This window comes from Bufo bufo, chromosome 2, assembly GCF_905171765.1.
Source record: "Bufo bufo chromosome 2, aBufBuf1.1, whole genome shotgun sequence".
NCBI classification, from domain to species: domain Eukaryota; kingdom Metazoa; phylum Chordata; class Amphibia; order Anura; family Bufonidae; genus Bufo; species Bufo bufo.
The window spans coordinates 47,522,763-47,550,411 of record NC_053390.1 but is presented as its reverse complement, the minus strand read 5'-3'; the positions used below and the strand labels follow the sequence as shown (position 1 = coordinate 47,550,411).

The 27,649-nt window shown below is 46.0% G+C and overlaps 1 protein-coding gene across 7 annotated transcripts; it reads right to left on the bottom strand.

The window, feature by feature from the left end:
* Positions 1 to 308: 308 nt before the first annotated feature.
* Positions 309 to 27,649, bottom strand: STARD6 (StAR related lipid transfer domain containing 6). Of its 7 annotated transcripts, none has more exons than XM_040421025.1 (8): positions 27,522 to 27,649; positions 14,634 to 14,706; positions 13,415 to 13,505; positions 12,271 to 12,320; positions 11,462 to 11,588; positions 11,015 to 11,132; positions 3,195 to 3,288; positions 309 to 648 (listed from the first exon to the last, which is right to left on the bottom strand). In XM_040421025.1, exons 3-8 carry the CDS (start codon positions 13,502 to 13,504, stop codon positions 498 to 500), a joined length of 630 nt encoding a protein of 209 aa, XP_040276959.1. In that variant the 5' UTR covers position 13,505; positions 14,634 to 14,706; positions 27,522 to 27,649; the 3' UTR covers positions 309 to 497. The 7 variants fall into 7 exon arrangements, with proteins under 7 accessions (XP_040276959.1, XP_040276956.1, XP_040276955.1 ...); XM_040421022.1 differs by having other exon boundaries at positions 13,415 to 13,510; positions 14,633 to 14,706; positions 27,522 to 27,648; XM_040421021.1 differs by having other exon boundaries at positions 13,415 to 13,510; positions 14,633 to 14,671; positions 27,522 to 27,648.

The following is a 27,649-nucleotide window of genomic DNA, read 5'->3' as shown; positions in this document are numbered from 1 at the left end:
TTTAACGTAACTTTATTCTTTCATGAGTTGTTTACAAGTTTCTGACCACTTATAAAATGTGTTCAATGTGCTGCCCATTGTGTTGGATTGTCAATGCAACCCTCTTCTCCCACTCTTCACACACTGATAGCAACACCACAGGAGAAATGCTAGCACAGGCTTCCAGTATCCGTAGTTTCAGGTGCTGCACATCTCGTATCTTCACAGCATAGACAATTGCCTTAAGATGACCCGAAAGATAAAAGTCCAAGGGGGTCAGATCGGGAGACCTTGGGGGCCATTCAACTGGCCCACGACGACCAATCCACTTTCCAGAATAAGAAATAAGATTTTTTTTAAAGGGTTTTCACATTATTAATGCACACGAAAGGGGCTTTTTATTAATTTCCTTTTTTAATTTCATGCTGAACTAATCATCGCCCCAAAGTATTTCAGGAATCAAGGTAAACAGTATTATTCGGTATTAAATAATAGAAGCAATTTTTTATTAATTCTCGTCATCCTTGTAAAAGTGTTTTTATTCCTTCTCGAGCGTCATTGATGAGGCCGACGACATTACTGGGTAAAGCCGATTCCACCACGGAGCGCGGCAGTAAACCTCCCAGATTCGGCTGAATAAGCACAACCAGCCTGGAATGTGCCGGGTTCCTGAATAATGATTAAATAAAATAAAAATCATAATTCTAATCATTAGAACCTTAAAAAAAGCAAGCATTGCTCCCCCAACACACATACAGTAGTTAAATCTTAGCTGCCTAAGTCCCCCACTAGGGGGCCCAATTTGTATACAGTTACATATACGGCTCCTGGGGGGGAAAAGGAATTTCATGGGGAGTTTCCATGCAGTTAGCGTACACCATGGAGAATGTTTGATGATTGGTAAATGGGGTTAACAACTTATATTCCTAGTGGTTTGCGATTGTAAGGGTTAATGGAGGTGGTTAAAGTAAAAAAAAAGTACCTATAATATAACTTTATTTAATCTAAACAATCACTATAAGGATCAGAGCTCCAAATCCCCAACTTCTCCTCAAACAGATGTTGAAATTCTGTCTGCCTGCAGCAACCACTAGGGGGAGCTCACTGAAAAGGAATTTATTCTGCTCCCATTTTGTAATCAATCCATGTGCAGTGAGCGCCCCCTGGTGGAAACAGAAAGAATTTTAAGAACTTAAAGCGAACCTTTCACCTGGATTTCACTTAATAAACTACTACCAGTACCTTATAGATTATCCTCATTCTGTTTCAATGCATTCTTGTGCCGCTTTCCTGCGATGTATATTCATGAAAAAAACGACTTATAAAGTCCTCGTCTCCAGCTCCTGCAGTCACGCTAGAAGTCAAGGGGGTAGCCCTTCCCTCACTCCGGGCTGTAACTCCCCTGCCCTAACCCTGCCTCTAAGCACTGTAACTGACACCCGGCTCAGTCGCTGGTAATAGTTTATTAAGTGAAATCCAGGTGAAAGGTTCGCTTTAAGTTGTTTCTTATAGATGGCTTAGAAAGGGGGGTTCCAGGTATTAGGGCCCACCTCTACCCCAAGTATACCTATGGCTCTCATGAGGAGCTTCTCTTTAACCCCTTAGTGACCAGCCTGTTTTGGGCCTTACTGACCAAGCGTTTTTCTTCCTTTTTTATCGTCTCCTTCCAAGAGCTATAACTTTTTTTATTTTTCTGTCTGTGTAGCTGTATGAGGGTTTGTTTTTTGCGGGACAAGGTGGAGTTTTTAACCCTTAGGATACCGGAGGTTTTTTTATTTTTGCGTTTTCATTTTTCTTCCCTATTCTCCTTGAGCCATAACTTTTTTATATTTCCGGTCACATAGCTGTATGAGGGCTTATGTTTTGCGGAACAGGTTGTACTTTCTAATGCAGGAAAACACTCAAGACAGGCTTGGGGCCTGTACCAGGCCCTAGCTGGCCTCCACACATATTGGCAACCTCCCTTCACATTTGCGGGGTGCCGATGGGAGACAGAGGGAGCCCGCTCCCTCTGTCACCACTTACATGCGGGGGGAAGGGGGGGCTTGGGCGACATTGGCCGCAGAATGTGAGGAGTTAAACAGTCTGGATTGGCACACCTGCCAGTCTGGGCTGTTAGAGCAAGAGAGAGGCTCTCATGTGAGAGCTGGGACCCCGCTGCACAGGTGACCCGTGCAGGGCTTAGGCTAGGGCTACACGACGACAACATAGGGCACAATTACACTGCAACATGTGTCACGCGACATGGTTATAAGGGAAAACAATAGTATTCTTAATACAGAATGCTTACTAAAATGTGGCTTAGGGGTTAAAAAATAAAAAATTAACTCACCTCTCGCAGCCGACATCATCATCATCTTCTTTCAGGACCTGCCAAAGGACCTTTGAATACGTCATGAAAGGTCCTTTTGCAAGTCCTGAAAGAAGAAGAAGAAAGAAGATGCGCCATCAAGTGGATGAGGTGAGTTATTTTTTTTTTTTTTTTAACCCCTAAAGCAACATTTCAGTAAGCATTCTGTATTAGGAATGCTATTATTTTCCCTTATAACCATGTTATAATGCAAAATAATACAGTAAATTGACTTTTATCAATTAACTAACATCATCTCCTAGCAACCATGCGTGAAAATCGCATTGCATCCGCACTTGCTTGCGGATGCTTGCGATTTTCCTGCAAACCCATTCATTTCTATGGGCCCTGAGTTGCGGGAAAAACGCAGAATATAGAACATGCTGCGATTTTCACGCAACGCACAAGTGATGCGTGAAAATCACCGCTCATCTGAACAGCCCCATTGAAGAATGGGTCGGGATTCAGTGCGGGTGCAATGCGTTCAGCTCACGCATTGCACCCGCACGGAATTCTCGCCCGTGTGAAAGGGGCCTAAGGCCCATTAGTGACCGCAGTAGAAAGGCGTACTGGTGGTCACTAAGAGGTTACGTATTCTGGAGTTTCTTCAAGAAACAGTGCCACATCTGTCAATGGGTAGCTTCCTTGAAGTGAATGGGGCTGAGCTGCAATACCACATACAACCTGCGGACAGGAGCGGCGCTGTTTTTTCAAGGAAGCAGCCGATAACACCAAGATGTTAAGTACATTGATAGGGCAGAGGATAAGTGTCCATGGTACCCACTCTACAAATAGTGGGGATATAATATAGCTATAATTTTTATAAAAAGTTAGAGGAAATCATTCATTTTACTAATACACTCACTCAGGTAAAGGTGAACAGACGTATCCGCATGGGTTATTGAAGCCACGAACAGGGGAGCTGCTTACAGGGCACTTGTCGTACTCCACACTGATGGCTGCAAACAATACAATTATACACGGAGGTTAATAACGAGCACAGCCATATCTAAGGCAAACCCGATCTCTGTCCATGCCGGGTGTTAAGATACTCCTGTAAACACTACTGTCAGCCAATCGGTTGTCTCCTCCACTCTCTCCCTTTCATGCTGTTTCACTGAAGGTAACTGCAGCTGCATCTCCCTCCTCTCCTCTCCCCTTATCTTCGCCGTGTATTTCAGGTCTTTGTTTTTTTTTTATAATTTCTAATAAAATTTGTTTCCAATGAAAAAACTAAAGAAAATGACAAGGCCTGACAAGAAGTAAATCATTTGCATGTGGCAGGGTTACAGTCCGAATCTGCAGACCCCAGACTGGAGTGGGATCTCCTGTCACATGTACAGTCTTTCTTCAGTGTGTTTTCTACTTCCAGTATGGACAGTATATCTCCAAGATCTCCCTTAATCATGGGACCCTTAAAGAATTATCCAATTATTAAAGGGGTTGTCCTATGAAAAATACTCTTCTGTTTTCAAACCAGCACCTGGATCTGAATACTTTTGTAATTGCATGTAATAAAAAATGTAGCATAGCCACTGAGCTATTCAGTAAAATGGATCTGTATAGCGCCACCTGCTGTTTGTCTCTTATTTCTTTGTCCTGCTCACAGAGATGGCCGCACATGCTCAGTTTCATCCTTCAACTGCCTCCTAAGCTGTGATAGGGAGAGCATGGACACGCCTCCTGAGCTGCAGCAGAAAGGACACTCCCCTTGAGCTGTCAGCTTTATATAAATCTAGCAGAGCAATGAATGTGGAGATCTCTGGATCCATGAGAGTTACAGGGCTGGTTCTAGCTTTATTAGAAAGAGATTGCTATGTACTATATGATTTTAATTTTCTATATTAGTCATTGGAAAACCCCTTTAACCACCTCCGGACCGCCTAACGCAGGATCGCGTTCCGGAGGTGGCAGCGCTGCGCACAGTCACGCATATACGCGTCATCTCGCGAGACGCGAGATTTCCTGTGAACGCGCGCACACAGGCGCGCGCGCTCACAGGAACGGAAGGTAAGAGAGTTGATCTCCAGCCTGCCAGCGGCGATCGTTCGCTGGCAGGCTGGAGATGTGTTTTTTTTAACCCCTAACAGGTATATTAGACGCTGTTTTGATAACAGCGTCTAATATACCTGCTACCTGGTCCTCTGGTGGTCCCCTTTGTTTGGATCGACCACCAGAGGACACAGGTAGCTCAGTAAAGTAGCACCAAGCACCACTACACTACACTACACCCCCCCCCCATCACTTATTAACCCCTTATTAGCCCCTGATCACCCCTAATCACCCCTGATCACCCCATATAGACTCCCTGATCACCCCCCTGTCATTGATTACCCCCCTGTCATTGATCAACCCCCTGTAAAGCTCCATTCAGACGTCCGCATGATTTTTACGGATCCACTGATAGATGGATCGGATCCGCAAAACGCATCCGGACGTCTGAATGAAGCCTTACAGGGGCATGATCAATGACTGTGGTGATCACCCCATATAGACTCCCTGATCACCCCCCTGTCATTGATTACCCCCCTGTCATTGATTACCCCCCTGTAAAGCTCCATTCAGATGTCCGCATGATTTTTACGGATGCACTGATACATGGATCGGATCCGCAAAACGCATCCGGTCGTCTGAATGAAGCCTTACAGGGGCATGATCAATGACTGTGGTGATCACCCCCCTGTCATTGATTACCCCCCTGTAAAGCTCCATTCAGATGTCCGCATGATTTTTACGGATGCACTGATAGATGGATCGGATCCGCAAAACGCATCCGGACGTCTGAATGAAGCCTTACAGGGGCATGATCAATGACTGTGGTGATCACCCCATATAGACTCCCTGATCCCCCCCCTGTCATTGATTACCCCCCTGTCATTGATTACCCCCCTGTAAAGCTCCATTCAGATGTCCGCATGATTTTTACGGATGCACTGATAGATGGATCGGATCCGCAAAACGCATCCGGACGTCTGAATGAAGCCTTACAGGGGCATGATCAATGACTGTGGTGATCACCCCATATAGACTCCCTGATCACCCCCCTGTAAAGCTCCATTCAGATGTCCGCATGATTTTTACGGATGCACTGATACATGGATCGGATCCGCAAAACGCATCCGGTCGTCTGAATGAAGCCTTACAGGGGCATGATCAATGACTGTGGTGATCACCCCCCTGTCATTGATTACCCCCCTGTAAAGCTCCATTCAGATGTCCGCATGATTTTTACGGATGCACTGATAGATGGATCCGATCCGCAAAACGCATCCGGACGTCTGAATGAAGCCTTACAGGGGCATGATCAATGACTGTGGTGATCACCCCATATAGACTCCCTGATCACCCCCCTGTCATTGATCACCCCCCTGTCATTGATTACCCCCCTGTAAAGCTCCATTCAGATGTCCGCATGATTTTTACGGATGCACTGATAGATGGATCCGATCCGCAAAACGCATCCGGACGTCTGAATGAAGCCTTACAGGGGCATGATCAATGACTGTGGTGATCACCCCATATAGACTCCCTGATCACCCCCCTGTCATTGATCACCCCCCTGTCATTGATTACCCCCCTGTAAAGCTCCATTCAGATGTCCGCATGATTTTTACGGATGCACTGATAGATGGATCGGATCCGCAAAACGCATCCGGACGTCTGAATGAAGCCTTACACGGGCGTGATCAATGACTGTGGTTATCACCCCATATAGACTCCCTGATCACCCCCCTGTCATTGATCACCCCCCTGTCATTGATCACCCCCCTGTCATTGATCACCCCCCTGTCATTGATCACCCCCCTGTCATTTAGCACCCCTCTGTAAGGCTCCATTCAGATATTTTTTTGGCCCAAGTTAGCAGAATTTTTTTTTTTTTTTCTTACAAAGTCTCATATTCCACTAACTTGTGTCAAAAAATAAAATCTCACATGAACTCACCATACCCCTCACGGAATCCAAATGCGTAAAATTTTTTAGACATTTATATTCCAGACTTCTTCTCACGCTTTAGGGCCCCTAGAATGCCAGGGCAGTATAAATACCCCACATGTGACCCCATTTCGGAAAGAAGACACCCCCAGGTATTCCGTGAGGGGCATATTGAGTCCATGAAAGATTGAAATTTTTGTCCCAAGTTAGCGGAACGGGAGACTTTGTGAGAAAAAAATTAAAAATATCAATTTCCGCTAACTTGTGCCAAAAAAAAAAAATTTCTATGAACTCGCCATGCCCCTCATTGAATACCTTGGGGTGTCTTCTTTCCAAAATGGGGTCACATGTGGGGTATTTATACTGCCCTGGCATTCTAGGGGCCCCAAAGCGTGAGAAGAAGTCTGGTATCCAAATGTCTAAAAATGCCCTCCTAAAAGGAATTTGGGCACCTTTGCGCATCTAGGCTGCAAAAAAGTGTCACACATCTGGTATCGCCGTACTCAGGAGAAGTTGGGGAATGTGTTTTGGGGTGTCATTTTACATATACCCATGCTGGGTGAGAGAAATATCTTGGTCAAATGCCAACTTTGTATAAAAAAATGGGAAAAGTTGTCTTTTGCCAAGATATTTCTCTCACCCAGCATGGGTATATGTAAAATGACACCCCAAAACACATTCCCCAACTTCTCCTGAATACGGCGATACCACATGTGTGACACTTTTTTGCAGCCTAGGTGGGCAAAGGGGCCCATATTCCAAAGAGCACCTTTAGGATTTCACAGGTCATTTACCTACTTACCACACATTAGGGCCCCTGGAAAATGCCAGGGCAGTATAACTACCCCACAAGTGACCCCATTTTGGAAAGAAGACACCCCAAGGTATTCTGTGAGGGGCATGGCGAGTTCCTAGAATTTTTTATTTTTTGTCACAAGTTAGTGGAAAATGCTTATTTTTTTTTTTTTTTTTTTTTTCATACAAAGTCTCATATTCCACTAACTTGTGACAAAAAATAAAAACTTCCATGAACTCACATTGCCCATCAGCGAATACCTTGGGGTCTCTTCTTTCCAAAATGGGGTCACTTGTGGGGTAGTTATACTGCCCTGGCATTCTAGGGGCCCAAATGTGTGGTAAGGAGTTTGAAATCAAATTCTGTAAAAAATGACCTGTGAAATCCGAAAGGTGCTCTTTTGAATATGGGCCCCTTTGCCCACCTCGGCTGCAAAAAAGTGTCACACATCTGGTATCTCCGTAATCGGGAGAAGTTGGGGAATGTGTTTTGGGGTGTCATTTTACATATACCCATGCTGGGTGAGAGAAATATCTTGGCAAAAGACAACTTTTCCCATTTTTTTATACAAAGTTGGCATTTGACCAAGATATTTATCTCACCCAGCATGGGTATATGTAAAAAGACACCCCAAAACACATTCCTCAACTTCTCCTGAATACAGAGATACCAGATGTGTGACACTTTTTTGCAGCCTAGGTGGGCAAAGGGGCCCACATTCCAAAGAGCACCTTTCGGATTTCACAGGTCATTTACCTACTTACCACACATTTGGGCCCCTAGAATGCCAGGGCAGTATAACTACCACACAAGTGACCCCATTTTGGAAAGAAGAGACCCCAAGGTATTCGCTGATGGGCATAGTGAGTTCATGGAAGTTTTTATTTTTTGTCACAAGTTTGTGGAATATGAGACTTTGTATGAAAAAAAAAAAAAAAAAAAAAAAATCATCATTTTCCACTAACTTGTGACAAAAAATAAAAAATTCTAGGAACTCGCCATGCCCCTCACGGAATACCTTGGGGTGTCTTCTTTCCAAAATGGGGTCACTTGTGGGGTAGTTATACTGCCCTGGTATTCTAGGGGCCCAAATGTGTGGTAAGGAGTTTGAAATCAAATTCAGGAAAAAATGAGGAGTGAAATCCGAAAGGTGCTCTTTGGAATATGGGCCCCTTTGCCCACCTAGGCTGCAAAAAAGTGTCACACATCTGGTATCCCCGTACTCAGGAGAAGTTGAGGAATGTGTTTTGGGGTGTCTTTTTACATATACCCATGCTGGGTGAGATAAATATCTTGGTCAAATGACAACTTTGTATAAAAAAATGGGAAAAGTTGTCTTTTGCCAAGATATTTCTCTCACCCAGCATGGGTATATATAAAATGACACCCCAAAACACATTCCCCACCTTCTCCTGAGTACGGAGATACCAGATGTGTGACACTTTTTTGCAGCCTAGGTGGGCAAAGGGGCCCATATTCCAAAGAGCACCTTTCGGATTTCACAGGTCATTTTTTACAGAATTTGATTTCAAACTCCTTACCACACATTTGGGCCCCTAGAATGCCAGGGCAGTATAACTACCCCACAAGTGACCCCATTTTGGAAAGAAGAGACCCCAAGGTATTCGCTGATGGGCATAGTGAGTTCATAGAAGTTTTTATTTTTTGTCACAAGTTAGTGGAATATGAGACTTTGTAAGGAAAAAAAAAAAAAAAAAAAAAATCATCATTTTCCGCTAACTTGTGACAAAAAATAAAAAGTTCTATGAACTCACTATGCCCATCAGCGAATACCTTAGGGTGTGTACTTTCAGAAATGGGGTCATTTGTGGGGTGTTTGTACTGTCTGGGCATTGTAGAACCTCAGGAAACATGACAGGTGCTCAGAAAGTCAGAGCTGCTTCAAAAAGCGGAAATTCACATTTTTGTACCATAGTTTGTAAACGCTATAACTTTTACCCAAACCATTTTTTTTTTACCCAAACATTTTTTTTTTATCAAAGACATGTAGAACTATAAATTTAGAGCAAAATTTCTATATGGATGTCGTTTTTTTTGCAAAATTTTACAACTGAAAGTGAAAAATGTCATTTTTTTGCAAAAAAATCGTTAAATTTCGATTAATAACAAAAAAAGTAAAAATGTCAGCAGCAATGAAATACCACCAAATGAAAGCTCTATTAGTGAGAAGAAAAGGAGGTAAAATTCATTTGGGTGGTAAGTTGCATGACCGAGCAATAAACGGTGAAAGTAGTGTAGGTCAGAAGTGTAAAAAGTGGCCTGGTCTTTCAGGGTGTTTAAGCACTGGGGGCTGAGGTGGTTAATGTAAAAAATGAAAATCAGACATCATATAATGCATGAACAACCTTTTTCTAACAAATCTAGAACCAGCCCTGTACCTCACATGGATCCAGAGATCTCCACAGTCATTGCTCCAATTATTCTGCTAGATTTATTTCAAGCTGGCAGCTCAGGGGAAGTGTCCTTTATGTTGCAGCTTTCTCCCTATCACAGCTCAGGGTGTGTCCCTTCTACTGCATTTTTCTCCCTATCACAGCTCAAGGGGCACGTTTTTCCTGCTGCAGCTCCCTTCCTCTAAGGGTGCATTCACACGACCGCATGTCTTTTGCGGTCTGCAAAACTCAGATCTGCAAAAAAAATTAGGATTACGTTTGTGTTGCATCCGTTTTTTGTGTGGATTCAATGTAAGTGTCTATTCTTGTGTGCCAAACAGACAAGAATAAGGTGTGTTCTATTTTTTTGCGGGGCCGCGGAATGGTCATACGGATGTTGACAGCACACGGTGTGCTGTTCGCCTCTTTTGGGGCCCTATTGAAATGAATTGGTCCGTGTGCGAGACACAAAAAATGTGCATCGGATGCTGAGCAAGAATACAGTCGTGTAAATGGGGCCTAAGTCTCACAGCTTCTAACGGGATATGGCTGGAGGCAGTTGAACTACCTCAGCCCGTTGCTCAGAGAAATGAGTAAAACAAACAGCAGGTGGCGCTGTACACGTACATTTTATTGAATAGCTCAGCGGCTATGCAAAATTTTTTATTACATGCAATTACAAAAGTATTCAGATCCAGGGGCTGTTTTGATGAATGTAGAATATTTTTAGTGGGACAACCTCTTATAATCTCATCGCCTCCACTTGCATAGTTGCCCATTGACTATAATGTTAAAGGGGGTATCCAATACTTAAAAAAGCCCACCCATATGCCGGGCCCCTCACAATGAATATACTTACCTGGCTCCCTGCTCCCTGTGCCGCTCCTGCTTCTCCCAGTGCACGGATGAAAACATCCGGTGTTGGGTGGGGGAGCCAATGGCAGACGGGGATGAGCCTCCCTAGCGTCACCTGTGAGGCTTGTCCCTGTCATCGTCTGCCATTGGCTTATCCCCTGCCGACAACGGATGTTTTCATCCGTGCACGTGGAGAAGCAGCAGCAGTGCGGGGACCAGGAGTGGCGCAGAGAGCGGGGACCCGGGTAAGTATATTCAACATGGGGGGACCGGAATATGGGGGGGGGGGGGCTTTTTTTTTGTATTGGATAACCCCTTTAAAAACCTATCTGGAGCATTCCCATTCATTGACAGTAATCAGAGATCTTGAAAATGGTGAGTAATTGATACACAAAGTACAGTATGTCAGGGTTTGTTCATATGAAATTGGATACGAATTCGACACAGATTCTGCACCTAAAATCAGCTTCAATTCTCATAGCAATCTGCATCCCGTGCGTATGAATGTGGATTGTGCAGATCCGAGGCACTCCGAGAAATGCAGGGCATGAGCCTCAGACTTCTGCTGCGGATCTTGTAGGAAAATTGGTGTCATATTTGCATATTGCAAATCTAAAACCTGTAATAACCTATTAGATGATGAGTCCTATGTGTGACAACAGAAACCCAAAGAGGAAGTACTAAGCATAGACTAGAACTGATACTTACAATTAGTGGTGACTACTCCACCATCATACCGCCTGATATGAATCAAGTCCACAAATTCTCTCGGTGAGATGAGCCCCATCCCATGACTGTGTGTGATACAGTGACAGATGAAAGTGTCCTTCAGGAGAAAACACCGCATTAGTAGCGCTCTTAAGTGAATTTCTTAACACCCCCACTAGAGGGAGCTGAGGAGCTTACTGCATACTGTGTTATCATTGAGTTCAATGTATAACCAGTATGCACTAGGCTCCTGAGCTCCCTCTAGTGGTGGCTGCAGGCAACCACAATTGCATCATTTTCACAGAATATGTTTAACCTTTGTGATGCCAAGATCAATAGCGATTGTGGCATCAATGAGGGTGTCGGGCCTAACAGTCCAGGCCCTATAAAAGCCCCCAGGGCTATCCTGACACAGTCATACCAAGATATCAGCACATCGTGTATTACCTCGTCAACCTCTTCAAGAATGGAATAGGATTTCAGGGCGGAGTCCCACTTCGATCTGTATTTAGCAAGATACATAAAAGGAATAACTTTTTCGGGGACGCCTTCAATTATTCCTTCTCCACGATATCTGCATTTTTAGAAAAACAGGATCATTATATACAAAAAGATTTAAAAATCCATATATCATCCATATTATATCACATCACTGTGTATCGGGGGCATAGCTGGGAGGGGGCTGGCAGTGCATTTGCCCCATTGTGCTGGGCAAGGGAACGCCCACAAGCCACTTTGTCTTGGCCAGGGTAATTAGATGACTTGGTATATAGTCTTTGAGGTCTAACATTGTCAGACAGTGTGTTTCTATACCACCTGGTGGTGTTCAGTGGTACTGCAGCTCTGCTTTTCAAATATTTTGTTTTTTCCTTCCCGCCCCTGAAAACCCTTTAAAAAAAATACTGCCTAGCTAGGTAGATGTACAACAACTCTGGCTGAACAGAATTTTTAGCAAGTTGATATCAGATGGATTTTGTGGGAGGTTAAGCATGGGGATGAGCTATGGGGATGTCAGGGATGCGCTATGGCAGGGATGCTCAACCTGCAGCCCTCCAGCTGTTGTAAAACTACAACTCCCACCATGCCTTCTGTAGGCTGATAGCTCTAGGCTGTCCGGGAATGATGGGAGTTGTAGTTTTGCAACAACTGAAGGGCCGCAGGTTGAGCATGCCTGTGCTATGGGGATGTCAGGGATGCGCTATGTAGGACACCATTTCTCTGCTGGTTTTTCTATATTTTTTCACTTTGCTTCTTACATATTTCCTGGATATTCGTTGGATGGTTTCCATGAAATAGTGATATTTTTCTGAAAGGGACAAAGGATTTATCTGTTATTAAAGGTAAATAAAGGGTAAGATAAGATGGGTGTGGAAAAGGAAGAAAAAGAAAAGAAAAAAGAATGAGAAGGGGAAGAGGAGGAAGGTGGAAGGACAAAAAGAAGGAAATTACAGAAAGATGAGAAAGAAATACAGTAGAAACGAGAAGGAAATAGAAATGACAAGCCTGGAAAAATGGAAGAAGAACATAAAGCTCTGAAAAATGGGAAAGATTAGGAAAAGGAAATTATACAAGGATTGGGGAGGAAGAAAGGGGAAGTGACAGAAGGTTGGGAAGGTGGAGGACAAAATGATAATGGAAGAGAAGAGAAAAAACAACAACAAAAAGATAAGGAAAGAGAGGGTAATAGAAATTAAAAGTATGGAAAAAGTGAAGAGGAATATAGGGAAATGACAAAAGGATTAGACCAGAGAAGAAAAATCAATGGAAGGTTGGGAAAAAAGAAAGGAAGGAAAAGAAAATGTCAAAATGACGGGAAAGGGAAATGACCTAACAATGGTAAAAGGAAGATGATGGAAATGAAAGAAGAATGAGAAAAGAGGATGAAATACAAATTGGAACGGAAGGAAATAAAAGGAAGATGACAAATGGATAAGAAAGAGAAGGAAAGGGAAATAAAATCAGGACTGGAAATGGAAGTAAAGGGAAATTACAAAAGATAAGGAAAGGGAAATGACAGAAGGGAAGGAAAGGGAAATGACATACAGACTGGAAAGGAAAGTGACAAACAGAAGGATGGGAAAGAAAATGACAAGGAAAGGAAAGAACAACAGGATAAGGAGAGGGAAGTGAAGGAAATTACAAAAGGATAACAAGGGATGGGAAAGAAAGGTTGTGAAGGGGAAGATGAACGAATGACAAATGGGAAAAGGGAAAACATAATGGTAAAGTAATGGAAAGAGGGTTTGAAGGGTAGGATAAGGAAAGTGAAGGAAGATAAAGGAAGAAAATGCACAAGAAAAATAAAGGGGGGATTAAAAGATGGAAAGTAAAATAGAAGGAAAATAAAGGGGATGAATAGAAAATGTCCAGTATCCATGGCCAGAGAATCTAGATACTTACTGTAGATTTGGCAACTTTCCATCCAGACGTATCCTGGCTGTACGATCGAATCGTCTGGGAGACATCATCGGCTATCTTCTTATAGTCCATCCTAAGGAAACCAATAATATAACCATAGAATTACAGGTTCTTCCTTATCCCTGCTCCTGGGATGACGCTGCCCGCTTCAAATGATGATTCTGAGCTTGACGTGATTTTTTCTTATGTATTTCATATACAGTACAGACCAAAAGTTTGGACACACCTTCTCATTCAAAGAGTTTTCTTTATTTCCATGACTATGAAGGCATCAAAACTATGAATAAACACGTGGAATTATATACATAAACAAGTGTGAAACAACTGAAAATATGTCATATTCTAGGTTCTTCAAATTAGCCACCTTTTGCTTTGATTACTGCTTTGCACACTCTTGGCATTCTCTTGATGAGCTTCAAGAGGTAGTCCCCTGAAATGGTCTTCCAACAGTATTGAAGGAGTTCCCAGAGATGCTTAGCACTTGTTGGCCCTTTTGCCTTCACTCTGCGGTCCAGCTCACCCCAAACCATCTCGATTGGGTTCAGGTCCGGTGACTGTGGAGGCCAGGTCATCTGGCGCAGCACCCCATCACTCTCCTTCATGGTCAAATAGCCCTTACTTTCAAAGTTTTCCCAATTTTTCGGCTGACTGACTGACCTTCATTTCTTAAGGTAATGATGGCCACTCGTTTTTCTTTACTTAGAATTTGTATTATGGCAAGAAAAAAGCAGCTAACAGTCTATTCAGTAGGACTATTAGCTGTGAATCCACCTGACTTCTCCTCAACGCAACTGATGGTCCCAACCCCATTTATAAGGCAAGAAATCCCACTTATTAAACATGACAGGGCACACCTGTGAAGTGAAAACCATTTCAGGGGACTACCTCTTGAAGCTCATCAAGAGAATGCCAAGAGTGTGCAAAGCAGTAATTAAAGCAAAAGGTGGCTACTTTGAAGAACCTAGAATATGACATATTTTCAGTTGTTTCACACTTGTTTGTTATGTATATAATTCCACATGTGTTAATTCATAGTTTTGATGCCTTCAGTGTGAATCTACAATTTCATAGTCATGAAAATAAAGAAAACTCTTTGAATGAGAAGGTGTGTCCAAACTTTTGCTCTGTACTGTATATGTGTGTCTCCGCTGAATAGTCACAGGACAGTCCAGGATTGTACAGAAATGAAAGCTTCACTTACCTGAGACTTCTTGGTCTTCTCCTGCTCAGCGCCTCCCCCTGCTGCCAGAATATTATCACTGCAGTGTGAAGAGCTACAAATATAGAAAAGAACGGCTAAGGCAATGTCATCTGCACATTGTATTACATCCGGCGGCATACAAAGTTTGATATGGCGTCATTAGAGCAGGTCAGAATCCCTGACATCTGTGACCACGCAGGAGATGCATGTTTTCTCATAGGGGTACTGCTGTGCTTGGCACGTATGATGGCACTCTGCTCTCACTGGCACATTTCTACGGACAATATTGTAACCGTAGCTACACTGCTGAAGAGAAGGCAGTACTGGTACGAGTGTTGTAATGTAAATAGTCAATGGGGTCGCACTGCGACGCAACAGTCGAACAAAAATCCAACTCGGATGGATTTTTTGCATCTGTCGCAATTGCAGTCGCAGCATGTCGCAATATGACTCTATTGACTATCATTACAAAAAATGTTGCGCGACTTTTCAGCGACACATGTCTCTGTGTAGTCATAGCCTAAAGGCAGATTTACACTACACAATTGTCAGGCCAATTATCGGAAACGAACGTTAGCATGAATGTTCATTCTCAATATTCTGCCTGTGTAAAAGTGCCAGCAAAATGCTCATTCATCGCTGATGCATACAATAAGTCTTAGGCACCTTGCAGACGAGCGTTCCTCCCGCAGCGAGTCCGCATCGCAGCACCCGGCTTGACCTCCCTAAAGGAAACATAGCATTATATTGATATATAATGCTGCCAGTGTTATGCAATACATTCCAGAACTGTAAGGGTTACATAGCATCATAAATCAATATAATGCCATGTGCTGGGAGGTCAGGCCGGGAGCTGCGTTGCGGACTCGCTGCGGGAGGAACTCTCGTCTGCAAGGGGCCTTAATCTCTGGGCGGAAGATCGTGCTGTGTGAACAGCGACCTGCTGCCTGAAAATGGAAAAAAATCAGTATGAGGATGAGCGATGGCCCCAAACAGTGAAGGTGATCGCTGCATGGAAATGTAGCTCTCACCTCTGCTGATGAGCAGGCAGTTGTCAGGATGGAACAATCTCTTCCCGATAATTGCCTGCTTGGTCAACGCGTGTAAATGCGCCTTAAGGCTACCTTCACATGATGCAGATTATATATTTTTTTTCCGCAGGGATTTTCCTGTGGAAAAACTGCAGCATAATAAAGTACCAGCAAAGTATATGACATTAGACAAATCTCCTGTACGCTTAGCTTTTTTTCTTAGGTGCAGAAATTGACCGGCCGTGCAAATTTTGAAACCTGCTAGTCAGTTGTTGCATTTTTTTGTGCAGACTTCAGTTTTCAATGGCAGGGTGAGATCTATGGTAAATCCGCATCAAATCCGCACCAAAAACGCAAAAAAAAAAAAGAACAAAAACTGCATCAAAAACGTCATAAATAGTGCAGAATTATGTGTGTTTTTGGCATGGATTTCATGTGGATTTTCTGCAGATAAGGACTCTTTCATATGAACGTATGGCTTTTTCAGTGTTTGGCGGTCCGTTTTTCACGGATCCGTTGTTCCGTTTAGTTTTTCCGTATGGCATATACAGTATACAGTAATTACATAGAAAAAATTGGTCTGGGCATAAAATTTTCAATAGATGGTCCTGCAAAAACAGAACGGATATGGAAGACATACGGGGTACATTCCATATGTGTTCCGTTTTTTTGCGGAACCATTGAAATGAATGGTTCCGTATATGGCCCGTATACGGAATGCAAAAAAAAAAAAAACGTTTGTGTGAACGAGCCCTAAATCTGCATCATGAGCAGCCACCCTTAGGCCAGTCCTATTAAAATCGGCGGGTTTGACTGATAGGTATCTAATGTGTATGGCCAGCTTAGGCTGAGTTCACATGACCGTTTAGCTTTCCGTTCTTCTGATCCATCAGAAGAAGAGAGTTTGAGTGATGTGAATACACGCTTAGGGCTCATGCATACGAACGTATTTTCTTTCTGTGTCCGTTCCGTTTTTTTGCAGACCGTATGCTGAACCATTAATTTCAATGGGTCCGCAAAAAAAACTGAAGTTACTCCGTCTGCATTCCATTTCCATATGTTCATATTTCCGTTCTGCAAAAAAATGAAAGATGTCCTATTATTGTCCGCATAACAGACAAGGATAGTACAGTTCTATTAGGGGCCAGCTGTTCTGTTCCGCAAAATATGGAATGCACACGGACGTCATCCATTTTTTTGCGGATCTGTTTTTTTGCGGACCGCAGTCATGTGCATGAGCCCTTAAGTGTATGTTAAACTCGCTTGTAAGGCCTCTTTCAGACGAGGGAGGCCTGTATCGAAATCACGCTCCACATGATTCATAATGCTATGTGTCTCTGCATGACCTATATCTGCTGAATTATACAGACTACATTATGAATCATTATAATGCTGTGCACTCCTGCGGAACAAGCAGTGCCCAGAACTGAGAATCGCGGTAACACCCGCTGACAGCGTGGTTTCCGCACAAGACGCGCTCGTCTGAAAGAGGCCTATGTGTTGACGCCTCCAGGAAGAAATTCCACAATACTATCTTACTACGCAATCTGCTGCTGTGACCTGATCTATTTTTGTTGCCGCCAGTGACTGAAAACATTCTTGTTTCCATTCAGAGACAGTAATCCTGTCCATAGCTAGTCCTGTTCTCAGGTGAGAAGTGGATACAATTGTATCCAGTCTAGACAATGCTCTGTGAGCTAAACAGCCCGGACCCCAGACTGATACATTGTAACAAACTAGTACAGTTGTATCCAGTCTAGACAATGCTCTGTGAGCTAAACAGCCCGGACCACAGACTGATACATTGTAACAAACTAGTACAGTTGTTTCCAGTGTAGACAATGCTCTGTGAGATAAACAGCCCAGACTCCAGACTGATACATTGTAACAAACTAGTACAGTTGTATCCAGTCTAGACAATGCTCTGTGAGCTAAACAACCAGGACTCCAGACTGATACATTGTAACAAACTAGCACAGTTGTATCCAGTGTAGACAATGCTCTGTGTGTAACAGTCCTACAGGCTCACCTGAGTCAGAGGACCGCTGGCTGGAGGTAGGAGTGGAGCCCAGTGGCAAGGACCGCAGGCAGGTAGTAGGTGCAGGAAGTCTGGCAGAGGCGTAGTCGGTAGGTCAGGGCAGACGACAGTAAGCGTGGTCAGACAATCCGGATGGCAACGGTGGTAGCAGTTCAGTAGGTAGGGACAAAGCAGAAGAGTAGTCGGTAGGCAGGCGGTGGGTCAGGGCAGGCGGCAGTAAGCGTGGTCAGACAATCCAGATGGCAACGGTGGTAGCAGTTCAGTAGGTAGGGACAAAGCAGAAGAGTAGTCGGTAGGCAATTCCTGGTCAGCAGTGGACTTCCAGTAGTAGCAAGAGCAGCAGATGAGGAGAAGCTTGATCAAGGCTCAGGAGCTCAATAATCAGCAAGCTAGAGTGCAAGGGGCTGGACTTATATAGGGAAGTACCAGGTGTGGGGAATCAAGGGTGATGAGCAAGGCTTGGAAAGACTGAGGTTACATAATAGGTTTCAGGGAGGAATGTCCAGAGAGGACGGTAGCCTATTAAGCAGGGCTACCGCCTGGGATGTAGCTGGTCACGGGTTTGAATCCCGACAGTACTCCCCCCCTTCCAAGGTGATCTCCGGGCACCGCAGGGGCAGGCTTACCGGGGTGCCGTTGGTGGAACTCTTTTACCAGTCTGGGGGCGTGGACATTTTCTTCTGGCTCCCAGGAGTTATCCTCGGGAGGGTAACCCTCCCACCCAATTAGGTATTGTAGTCTTCCCCGGTGGATCCTAGAGTCGAGGATCTTTGCGACAGCGTATTCTTCTTCACCCTGTACCCTCACGGGTGGTGGAGGGGGCGAGTGGCGGCCTGTGAAGGTGTTCTCCACGTATGGCTTGAGGAGTGAGCAATGGAAGACAGGGTGCACCCTAATGGAGTCCGGAAGGTCGAGCCGGAACATGACCGCGGTGATCCGGAACAGACCCATGTATCTTTGGGCCAACTTTTTGGAGGCGACCTTCAATCTGAGGTTCCTGGTGGACAGCCACACCTTGTCTCCCACATGGAAGCCCGGGTGGGTTTGCGACGTCTGTCTGCTCCCTGTTTAAAGCACCTCTGGGCGAGCTGGAAGTTGTCTATAATGTTCTTTTGTGCCTCCTGTAGGGTTGTTAGGCGTTCGGCCACTGCTGGGAGGGTGGAGGCGACGGGCAGGTGGGGAATGAACACCGGGTGCAAGCCTATGTTAGCAAAGAAGGGGCTGTGCTTGGTTGAGCTGTGCTCAGCATTGTTGTAGGCGAACTCGGCCGTAGGGAGATGGTCAAGCCAGTCATCCTGCAGGTGGGAGCTGAAACAGCGTAGGTACTGCTCTAGGGTCTGATTAGTTCTTTCAGTCTGCCCGTTTGACTGAGGGTGGAAAGCGGAGGACAGGTTCACTTTAACCCCGAGCGCCAGGCAGAAGTTTTTCCAGAACTTTGAGGCAAATTGTACGCCTCGGTCGGAGACCACGTCGTCCGGGATCCCATGCAACCTGAAGACCTCTCTGAGAATAAGATCGGCCGTCTGTTTGGCTGTGGGTATGCCTTTGTAGGGGATGAAATGGGCCATCTTGGTGAGACGATCGACCACGACCAGGATGGTGTTCATCCCTTTTGAAGGAAGAAGGTCTACCACAAAGTCCATGGAGATCCAGCCCCAGGGGCGGGAGGGAATAGGGAGGGGTTGTAACAGACCCACGGGAGAGGAACGAGGAGTCTTATTGCGGGCACAGACCGTGCACGAGGAGATGTACCTATTGATGTCCTCCTTGTATGTTGGCCACCAGAAGGAGCGGGAGAGAAGCTCCTGGGTCTTTCTTGTGCCAAAATGGCCGGCCAGCTTGGAGTCATGGTTAAGTTTGAGCACTTTGAGCTGTGCTGTTTCTGGTACATATAGTTGTAGGTCCTGATGAAACCAATGACCGTTCTTAAACGTAAGGCTGATATTCCCTGTGGGGTGGGCGAGGAAGGGGTCATTTTCGTATCCTTCTTTGATTGTGCCCAGGAGTTCTTTAGAGTAGGTGGCCCCTACGACCCTTCTCTCGGGTAAGATGTTATTTTGGCCCTTGTTACTCTGTGAGGGCTCGGAAAACATTCTGAAGAGGGCGTCAGCCTTTCTGTTTTTTGATCCGGGGCGATAGGTAATGAGAAAGTTGAAGCGGGAAAAGAATAGGCTCCATCTGGCCTGTCTGGCTGAGAGTCTTAGCGCTGCGGATGAACTTGAGGTTCTTGTGGTCAGTTAGTACGATTATGGGGTTGGTGGCTCCCTCCAGCATGTGTCTCCACTCGGAGAAGGCATCCTTGATCGCCAGTAGTTCTTTGTTCCCGATGTCATCGTTCTTCTCGGAGGGGGGCATCTGGCGGGAGAAATATGCGCACGGTGTAATAGCATCCTCTCCCCTGTCCGTTGTGACAAAAATGCCCCCACCGCTGAGTCTGATGCATCCACTTCGACTGTAAATAGGAGCTCGGGGTTCGGGTGGATTAGGATTGGGGCAGAAGTGAAGAGGAGTTTCAACTTGGTGAAGGCCTCCTGGGCCTCGGGTGTCCAGGAGAAGGGGACTGCCTTCTTGGTGAGTTGGGTGATTGGTGCTATGACCTTTGAGAAGTTCCGGATAAACTTCCGATAGAAGTTGGCGAAGCCAATGAATCTTTGTATCTCCTTCTCGTTTTTCGGAACGGGCCAGTTCATCACAGCTTGGACCTTCCCCGGGTCCATACTTAGGCCCTCTGGGGAGATGATGTATCCGAGGAACTGAGTGGTGGTTCGCTCAAACTCGCATTTCGCTAGCTTGATATAGAGAGAGTTCTGTCGGAGTCTCTGCAGTACCCTGCGGACGTGTTCACGGTGCTGCTCGAGGTCTTCAGAGAAGATCAAGATGTCGTCCAGGTAAACGACTACAAACAGATCCAGCATGTCCCTGAGGACATCGTTAATGAAGTGCTCGAAGGTGGCGGGAGCATTGCAGAGTCCGAAAGGCATGACCAGGTACTCGAAATGACCATAACGTGTCCGGAAGGCGGTCTTCCATTCGTCCCCAGGGCGGATTCGGACGAGGTTGTAGGCCCCTCGAAGGTCAAGTTTAGTGAAGATCTTCGCTGCCTGGAGTCTCTCAAGGAGTTCTGAAATCAGTGGGAGCGGGTACCGTTTTTTTACGGTTATGTCGTTAAGCTTTCTGTTGTCTATGCAGGGACGCAGGGAGGAGTATTTTTTCTCTACGAAGAAAAAGAGGGCTCCCGCGGGGGAGGTGGAGGGCCGGATGAACCCCTTCCTCAGGTCCTCGTCCAGGTACTCTTTCAGAGCCTTGAGTTCAGGCTCTGAGAGGGGGTAGATACTGCCAAAGGGTATTTCGGCCCCGGGCAACAGTTCTATAGGGCAGTCGTAGGGTCGGTGTGGTGGCAGCTTGTCTGCGTTTTTCTTGTCGCAGACATCCTGTCACTCGCGGTATTGAGGGGGTAGCAGATCCTTGACGGATAGTTTTGAGATGGTGGTGTCTTCGGGTGGAAGGACGGGTTTGTGGGAGCAATTTAGCGAGCAGAACTCGGACGGGAATCGTATGCAGCGGGTTTCCCAGTCCACCGAGGGGTTGTGGGTGGCCAACCATGGGATGCCCAAGATCACTGGGAACTTCGGGGAGGCGATAAGCGAGAAGTGGATCTTTTCACGGTGATCTGGTTCTATGAGGAGTTGTAGTTCGGTGGTCTCGTGAGTGGCTGGCCCCGAGGAGAGTAAGGATCCGTCGACGGTTTCCAGGTCAACAGGCGCTGCCTTGATTGTCAATGGAATGTTCTTTTCGCGGGCGAAGGTTAGGTCCATGAAGTTGCCTCCCGCCCCGGAGTCTAACATCGCTGAACAGGGGAGTTGTCACCCCTCAATGTCGATGAGGATGGGGACGATGAAGTGGGATCCATGAGCCGCCGTGTTGTTATTTTCAGGGGCTGCTGGCGGGGTTGGAGTCTGTGGTTGCTCCTTTAGCTCCATGACGGCAATAGTCTTTCGGATCTTATGAGGACATTTGATGGCAAAATGACCCGGCTCCCCACAGTACAGGCAGAGGTTTTCATCCGTCAGGAGATTGACCAAGAATAGCACCTTCTTTTTCTCGGTGGTGAAGGGGGCCGGGTACATCTGAAAATAGATGCTGTATTGGTTTAGAAACCCCCGATACTGGCGTCGGTCGCCGCTGAATCTTGATGGGAGTGGCATGCGGGTGTCTGCGGGCGCGCCGCGGACGTCCAGGAGTTGCCTCTGTAGTTCAATAATCTCCCTCTGTTGGCTTTGGACTACGCCTTGGAGCTGGGCAAATTTCTCCTGATATGCAGTACCAAATTCTTGAAGTTCGGAGACCTGCTTACGCAGAGTGGCCATTGCGGACTCCATAGTGTGGCTGATTATTCTGTAACAGTCCTACAGGCTTACCTGAGTCAGAGGACCGCTGGCTGGAGGTAGGAGTGGATCCCGGTGGCAAGGACCGCAGGCAGGTAGTAGGTGCAGGAAGTCTGGCAGAGGCGTAGTCGGTAGGCAGGCGGTGGGTCAGGGCAGGCGGTAGTAAGCGTGGTCAGACAATCCGGATGGCAACGGTGGTAGCAGTTCAGTAGGTAGGGACAAAGCAGAAGAGTAGTCGGTAGGCAATTCCTGGTCAGCAGTGGACTTCCAGTAGTAGCAAGAGCAGCAGATGAGGAGCAGCTTGATCAAGGCTCAGGAGCTCAATAATCAGCAAGCTAGAGTGCAAGGGGCTGGACTTATATAGGGAAGTACCAGGTGTGGGGAATCAAGGGTGATGAGCAAGGCTTGGCAAGACTGAGGTTACATAATAGGTTTCAGGGAGGAATGTCCAGAGAGGATGGTAGCCTAGTAAGGGCTCTTTCACACTTGCGTTCTTTTCTTCCGGCATAGAGTTCCGTCGTCGGGGCTCTATGCCGGAAGAATCCTGATCAGTTTTATCCTAATGCATTCTGAATGGAGAGAAATCCGTTCAGGATGCATCAGGATGTCTTCAGTTCCGGACCGGAACGTTTTTTGGCCGGAGAAAATACCGTAGCATGCTGCGCTTTTTGCTCCGGCCAAAAATCCTGAACACTTGCCGCAAGGCCGGATCCGGAATTAATGCCCATTGAAAGGCATTAATCCGGATCCGGCCTTAAGCTAAACGTCGTTTCGGCGCATTGCCGGATCCGACGTTTAGCTTTTTCTGAATGGTTACCATGGCTCCCAGGACACTAAAGTCCTGTTTGCCATGGTAAAGTGTAGTGGGGAGCGGGGGAGCAGTATACTTACCGTCCGTGCGGCTCCCAGGGCGCTCCAGAGTGACGTCAGGGCGCCCCACGCGCATGGATGACGTGATCACATGGACACATCATCCATGCGCATGGGGCGCTCTGACGTCATTCTGGAGCGCCCCGGGAGCCGCACGGACTGTAAGTATACTGCTCCCCCGCTCCCCACTACTACTATGGCAACTTTAATAGCGTCCTGGCTGTCATAGTAACACTGAACGCATTTTGAAGACGGATCCGTCTTCAAATGCTTTCAGTTCACTTGCGTTTTTCCGGATCCGGCGGGCACCTCCGGCAAATGGAGTACACGACGGATCCGGACAACGCAAGTGTGAAAGAGCCCTAAGCAGGGCTACCGCCTGGGATGTGGCTGGTCACGGTTTTGAATCCCGACACTGTGAACTAAACAGCCCGGACTCCAGACTGATACATTGTAACAAACTAGCACAGTTGTAGCCGGTCTACACAATGCTCTGTGAGCTAAACAGCCCGGACTCCAGACTGATACATTGTAACAAGCTAGCAGAGAGATCTGTGCAGCTGCTGATGTATTTAGCTCACAGAATGTTGTCTAGGCCAGGGATCAGGTGAAGCTACAATTCCCAGAATCCTCCTTTCACTTCTGTGGCAGTTACAATAACAGTCGAGTAAGGCCTCTTGCACACGAACGTGTGCTGTCCGTGCCCGTGCTGTGGACTGCATGGTGCCCGTGCTTCTGTTGGTTCTGTTCTGCATGTCCGGATTTGCGGACCCATTCAAGTGAATGGGTCTGCATCCGTGATGCAGAATGCACATGGCCGGTGTCCCGTGTATTGCGGACCCGCCATATGTGGGCCGGAATGCGGCCACGGGGGACACACGGTTGTAAGGGTACTTTCACACTAGCGTTATTCTTTTCCGGCATTGAGTTCTGTCCTAGGGGCTCAATACCGGAAAAGAACTGATCAGTTTTATCCCCATGCATTCTGAATTGAGAATAATCCCATCAGGATGTCTTCAGTTCAGTCTATTTGCCTTTTCAGGACGGAGATAATACCGCAGCATGCTACGGTTTTATCTCCATCCAAAATTCCGGAACACTTGCCGGAATGGTGGAGCCGACATTTTTTCCCATTGAAATGCATTAATGCCGTATACGGCCCGAGTGTTTCGGTAAAACGGATCTGACATTGCGGTCTGTAGTCTGCATGCTCAGACCGCAAAAAATGGGAAAAAAAATAAATGTTGCATCCGTTTTTCCGGATGACACCGGAGAGACGGATCCGGCATTTCAATGCATTTGTCATACGGATCAGGATCCTGATCCGTCTGACAAATTCCATCAGTTTGCAGGTGATCCGGCAGGCAGTTCCTAAGGCCTAATTTAGCATGCTGGGAGTTGTAGTTTCACAGCAGCTGGAGTGCTGAAGGTTGCTGATCCCTGGTCTAGACAATGCTCTGTGAGCTAAACACATTGGCATCTACACAAATCTCTCTGCTAGTTTGTTACAATGTATCAGTCTGGAGCCCGGGCTGTTTAGCTCACAGAGCATTGTCTAGACTGGATACAACTGTGCTAGTTTGTTACAATGTATCAGTCTGGAGTCCAGGCTGTTTAGCTCACAGAGCATTGTCTAGACTGGATACAACTGTGCTAGTTTGTTACAATGTATCAGTCTGGGGTCCGGGCTGTTTAGCTCACAGAGCATTGTGTAGACTGGATACCACTGTACTCGTTTGTTACAATGTATCAGTCTGGAGTCTGGGCTGTTTAGCTCACAGAGCATTGTCTAGACCGGATACAACTGTACTCGTTTGTTACAATGTATCAGTCTGGAGTCTGGGCTGTTTAGCTCACAGAGCATTGTCTAGACTGGATACAACTGTACTAGTTTGTTACAATGTATCAGTCTGGAGTCTGGGCTGTTTAGCTCACAGAGCATTGTCTAGACTGGATACAACTGTACTAGTTTGTTACAATGTATCAGTCTGGAGTCTGGGCTGTTTAGCTCACAGAGCATTGTCTGCACTGGATGCAACTGTGCTAGTTTGTTACAATGTATCAGTCTGGAGTCCGGGCTGTTTAGCTCACAGAGCATTGTCTAGACTGGATACAACTGTACTAGTTTGTTACAATGTATCAGTCTGGAGTCTGGGCTGTTTAGCTCACAGAGCATTGTCTGCACTGGATGCAACTGTGCTAGTTTGTTACAATGTATCAGTCTGGAGTCCGGGCTGTTTAGCTCACAGAGCATTGTCTGCACTGGATACAACTGTACTAGTTTGTTGATGGGTGAAACAAGGTCAAGATTACTACAAGGTTACACACAATGGTTACAATGTTGCCAGGCTGGAATTCCTTGGCATCAAGGATTGTCCAGGTCTTACCCCAGTGCCAGGAAGCTGCAGAAGAAGCTGTAGCAGCAGCACAGACCTCGCCTCCTCCGCCTCTGTACTTTGATCTGGATCTTGGCTGCTTGTGACATAATCACACTCTGCTAGAAACGTGTCCAAGGAATCCAGGGATCAGGTGAAGCTACAACTCCCAGAATCCTCCTTTCACTTCTGTGGCAGTTATAATAACAGTCGAGTAAGGCCTCTTGCACACGAACGTGTGCTGTCCGTGCCCGTGCTGTGGACTGCATGGTGCCCGTGCTTCTGTTGGTTCTGGTCCGCATGTCCGGATTTGCGGACCCATTCAAGTGAATGGGTCTGCATCCGTGATGCGGAATGCACACGGCCGGTGTCCCGTGTATTGCGGACCCGCCATATGTGGGCCGGAATGCGGCCACGGGGGACACACGGTCGTGTGTAAGGCTACTTTCACACTAGCGTTATTCTTTTCCGGCATTGAGTTCTGTCCTAGGGGCTCAATACCGGAAAAGAACTGATCAGTTTTATCCCCATGCATTCTGAATTGAGAGTAATCCCATCAGGATGTCTTCAGTTCAGTCTATTTGCCTTTTCAGGACGGAGATAATACCGCAGCATGCTACGATTTTATCTCCATCCAAAATTCCGGAACACTTTTTTCCCATTGAAATGCTTTAATGCCGTATACGGCCCGAGTGTTTCGGTAAAACGGATCCGGCATTGCGGTCTGTAGTGTGCATGCTCAGACCGCAAAAAATGGGGAAAAAAAATCATGTTGCATCCGTTTTTCCGGATGACACCGGAGAGACGGATCCGGCATTTCAATGCATTTGTCATACGGATCAGGATCCTGATCCGTCTGACAAATTCCATCAGTTTGCAGGTGATCCGGCAGGCAGTTCCTAAGGCCTAATTTAGCATGCTGGGAGTTGTAGTTTCACAGCAGCTGGAGTGCTGAAGGTTGCTGATCCCTGGTCTAGACAATGCTCTGTGAGCTAAACACATTGGCATCTACACAAACCTCTCTGCTAGTTTGTTACAATGTATCAGTCTGGAGTCCGGGCTGTTTAGCTCACAGAGCATTGTCTAGACTGGATACAACTGTACTAGTTTGTTACAATGTATCAGTCTGGAGTTCAGGCTGTTTAGCTCACAGAGCATTGTCTAGACTGGATACAACTGTACTAGTTTGTTACAATGTATCAGTCTGGAGTCCGGGCTGTTTAGCTCACAGAGCATTGTCTGCACTGGATACAACTGTATCCACTTCTCACCTGAGAACAGGACTGGCTATGGACAGGATTACTGCATCTGAATGAGTTCTCATTCACTGACAGCAAGCACTTCTCTTGAAAATAGTGAGGAACTGTAACATAAAGTCTATGAGAAAGCTGTAGCACGTTTCATTCATATAATTATTAATAATAATTTAAATAAAATCATAGACGTTTTGTAATTCATTCTGCTCCGTCTTCTGGTCTTGGCCTTGTACAATACAAAATGCAGATGCGGCAGCAGCTACCAGATTATGAGACTCTCTGGATCATTAGATGGCAGATTAAAGAATTTTGCTGTATTGCCGTTACATTTTGCCTTTGGTGCTATGCTGACATTTGCTGTTATTTATCCCCGATCTAACATCACGACTGCCTTTTCAGTCGCTGCCGCAGAACATTCCGTCTGTATCCGCACAATGTAGCAATGGCGCAGAAAATACACAAGACCCATGGCGATCTTAACGTTATATTAGGAAAATTATTACTATTATTTTACTCATTTATATAAAACTGACATATTCTGAAGACTTTATCATCACCCACTATCTCCAGCGGAGCTCACAATCTAAGTTCCCTATTAAAATGTCCTTGGGAGGAATCCCACTCAAACCCTGGAGAACATACAAACTCCTTGCAGATGTAGTCCTGGGTTGGATCTGGATCTATACCTAGGACCCCAGCGCTGCAAGGCTCCATTGTTGTTCTTGCAGCACTGGAAGGAATTTTCTGAATCTTGGACTGCCCCTTTAAGAACCTTTGGATGGGAGCCCCTTCTACCTGAATCTATATTGTATCAATGGATTCACTACAATGTTGATGGGTGAAACATGGTCAAGATTATTACAGGGTTACACACAATGGTTACAATGTTGCCAGGCTGGAATTCCTTGGCATCAAGGATTGTCCAGGTCTTACCCCAGTGCCAGGAAGCTGCAGAAGAAGCTGTGGCAGCAGCACAGACCTCACCTCCTCCGCCTCTGTACTTTGATCTGGATCTTGGCTGCTTGTGACATAATCACACTCTGCTAGAAACGTGTCCAAGG

What these genes read in the sequence shown, in the direction of transcription:
- STARD6 (XM_040421025.1), bottom strand. Translation starts at nt 13,504, where the DNA reads ATGGACTATAAGAAGATAGCCGATGATGTCTCCCAGACGATTCGATCG. An exon ending in GGAAAGTTGCCAAATCTACA is followed by an intron (nt 12,321 to 13,414) that starts GTAAGTATCTAG and finishes TGTCCCTTTCAG; the next exon opens with AAAAATATCACTATTTCATG. An exon ending in GTCTGTTCACCTTTACCTGA is followed by an intron (nt 649 to 3,194) that starts GTGAGTGTATTA and finishes ATCATTATTCAG; the next exon opens with GAACCCGGCACATTCCAGGC.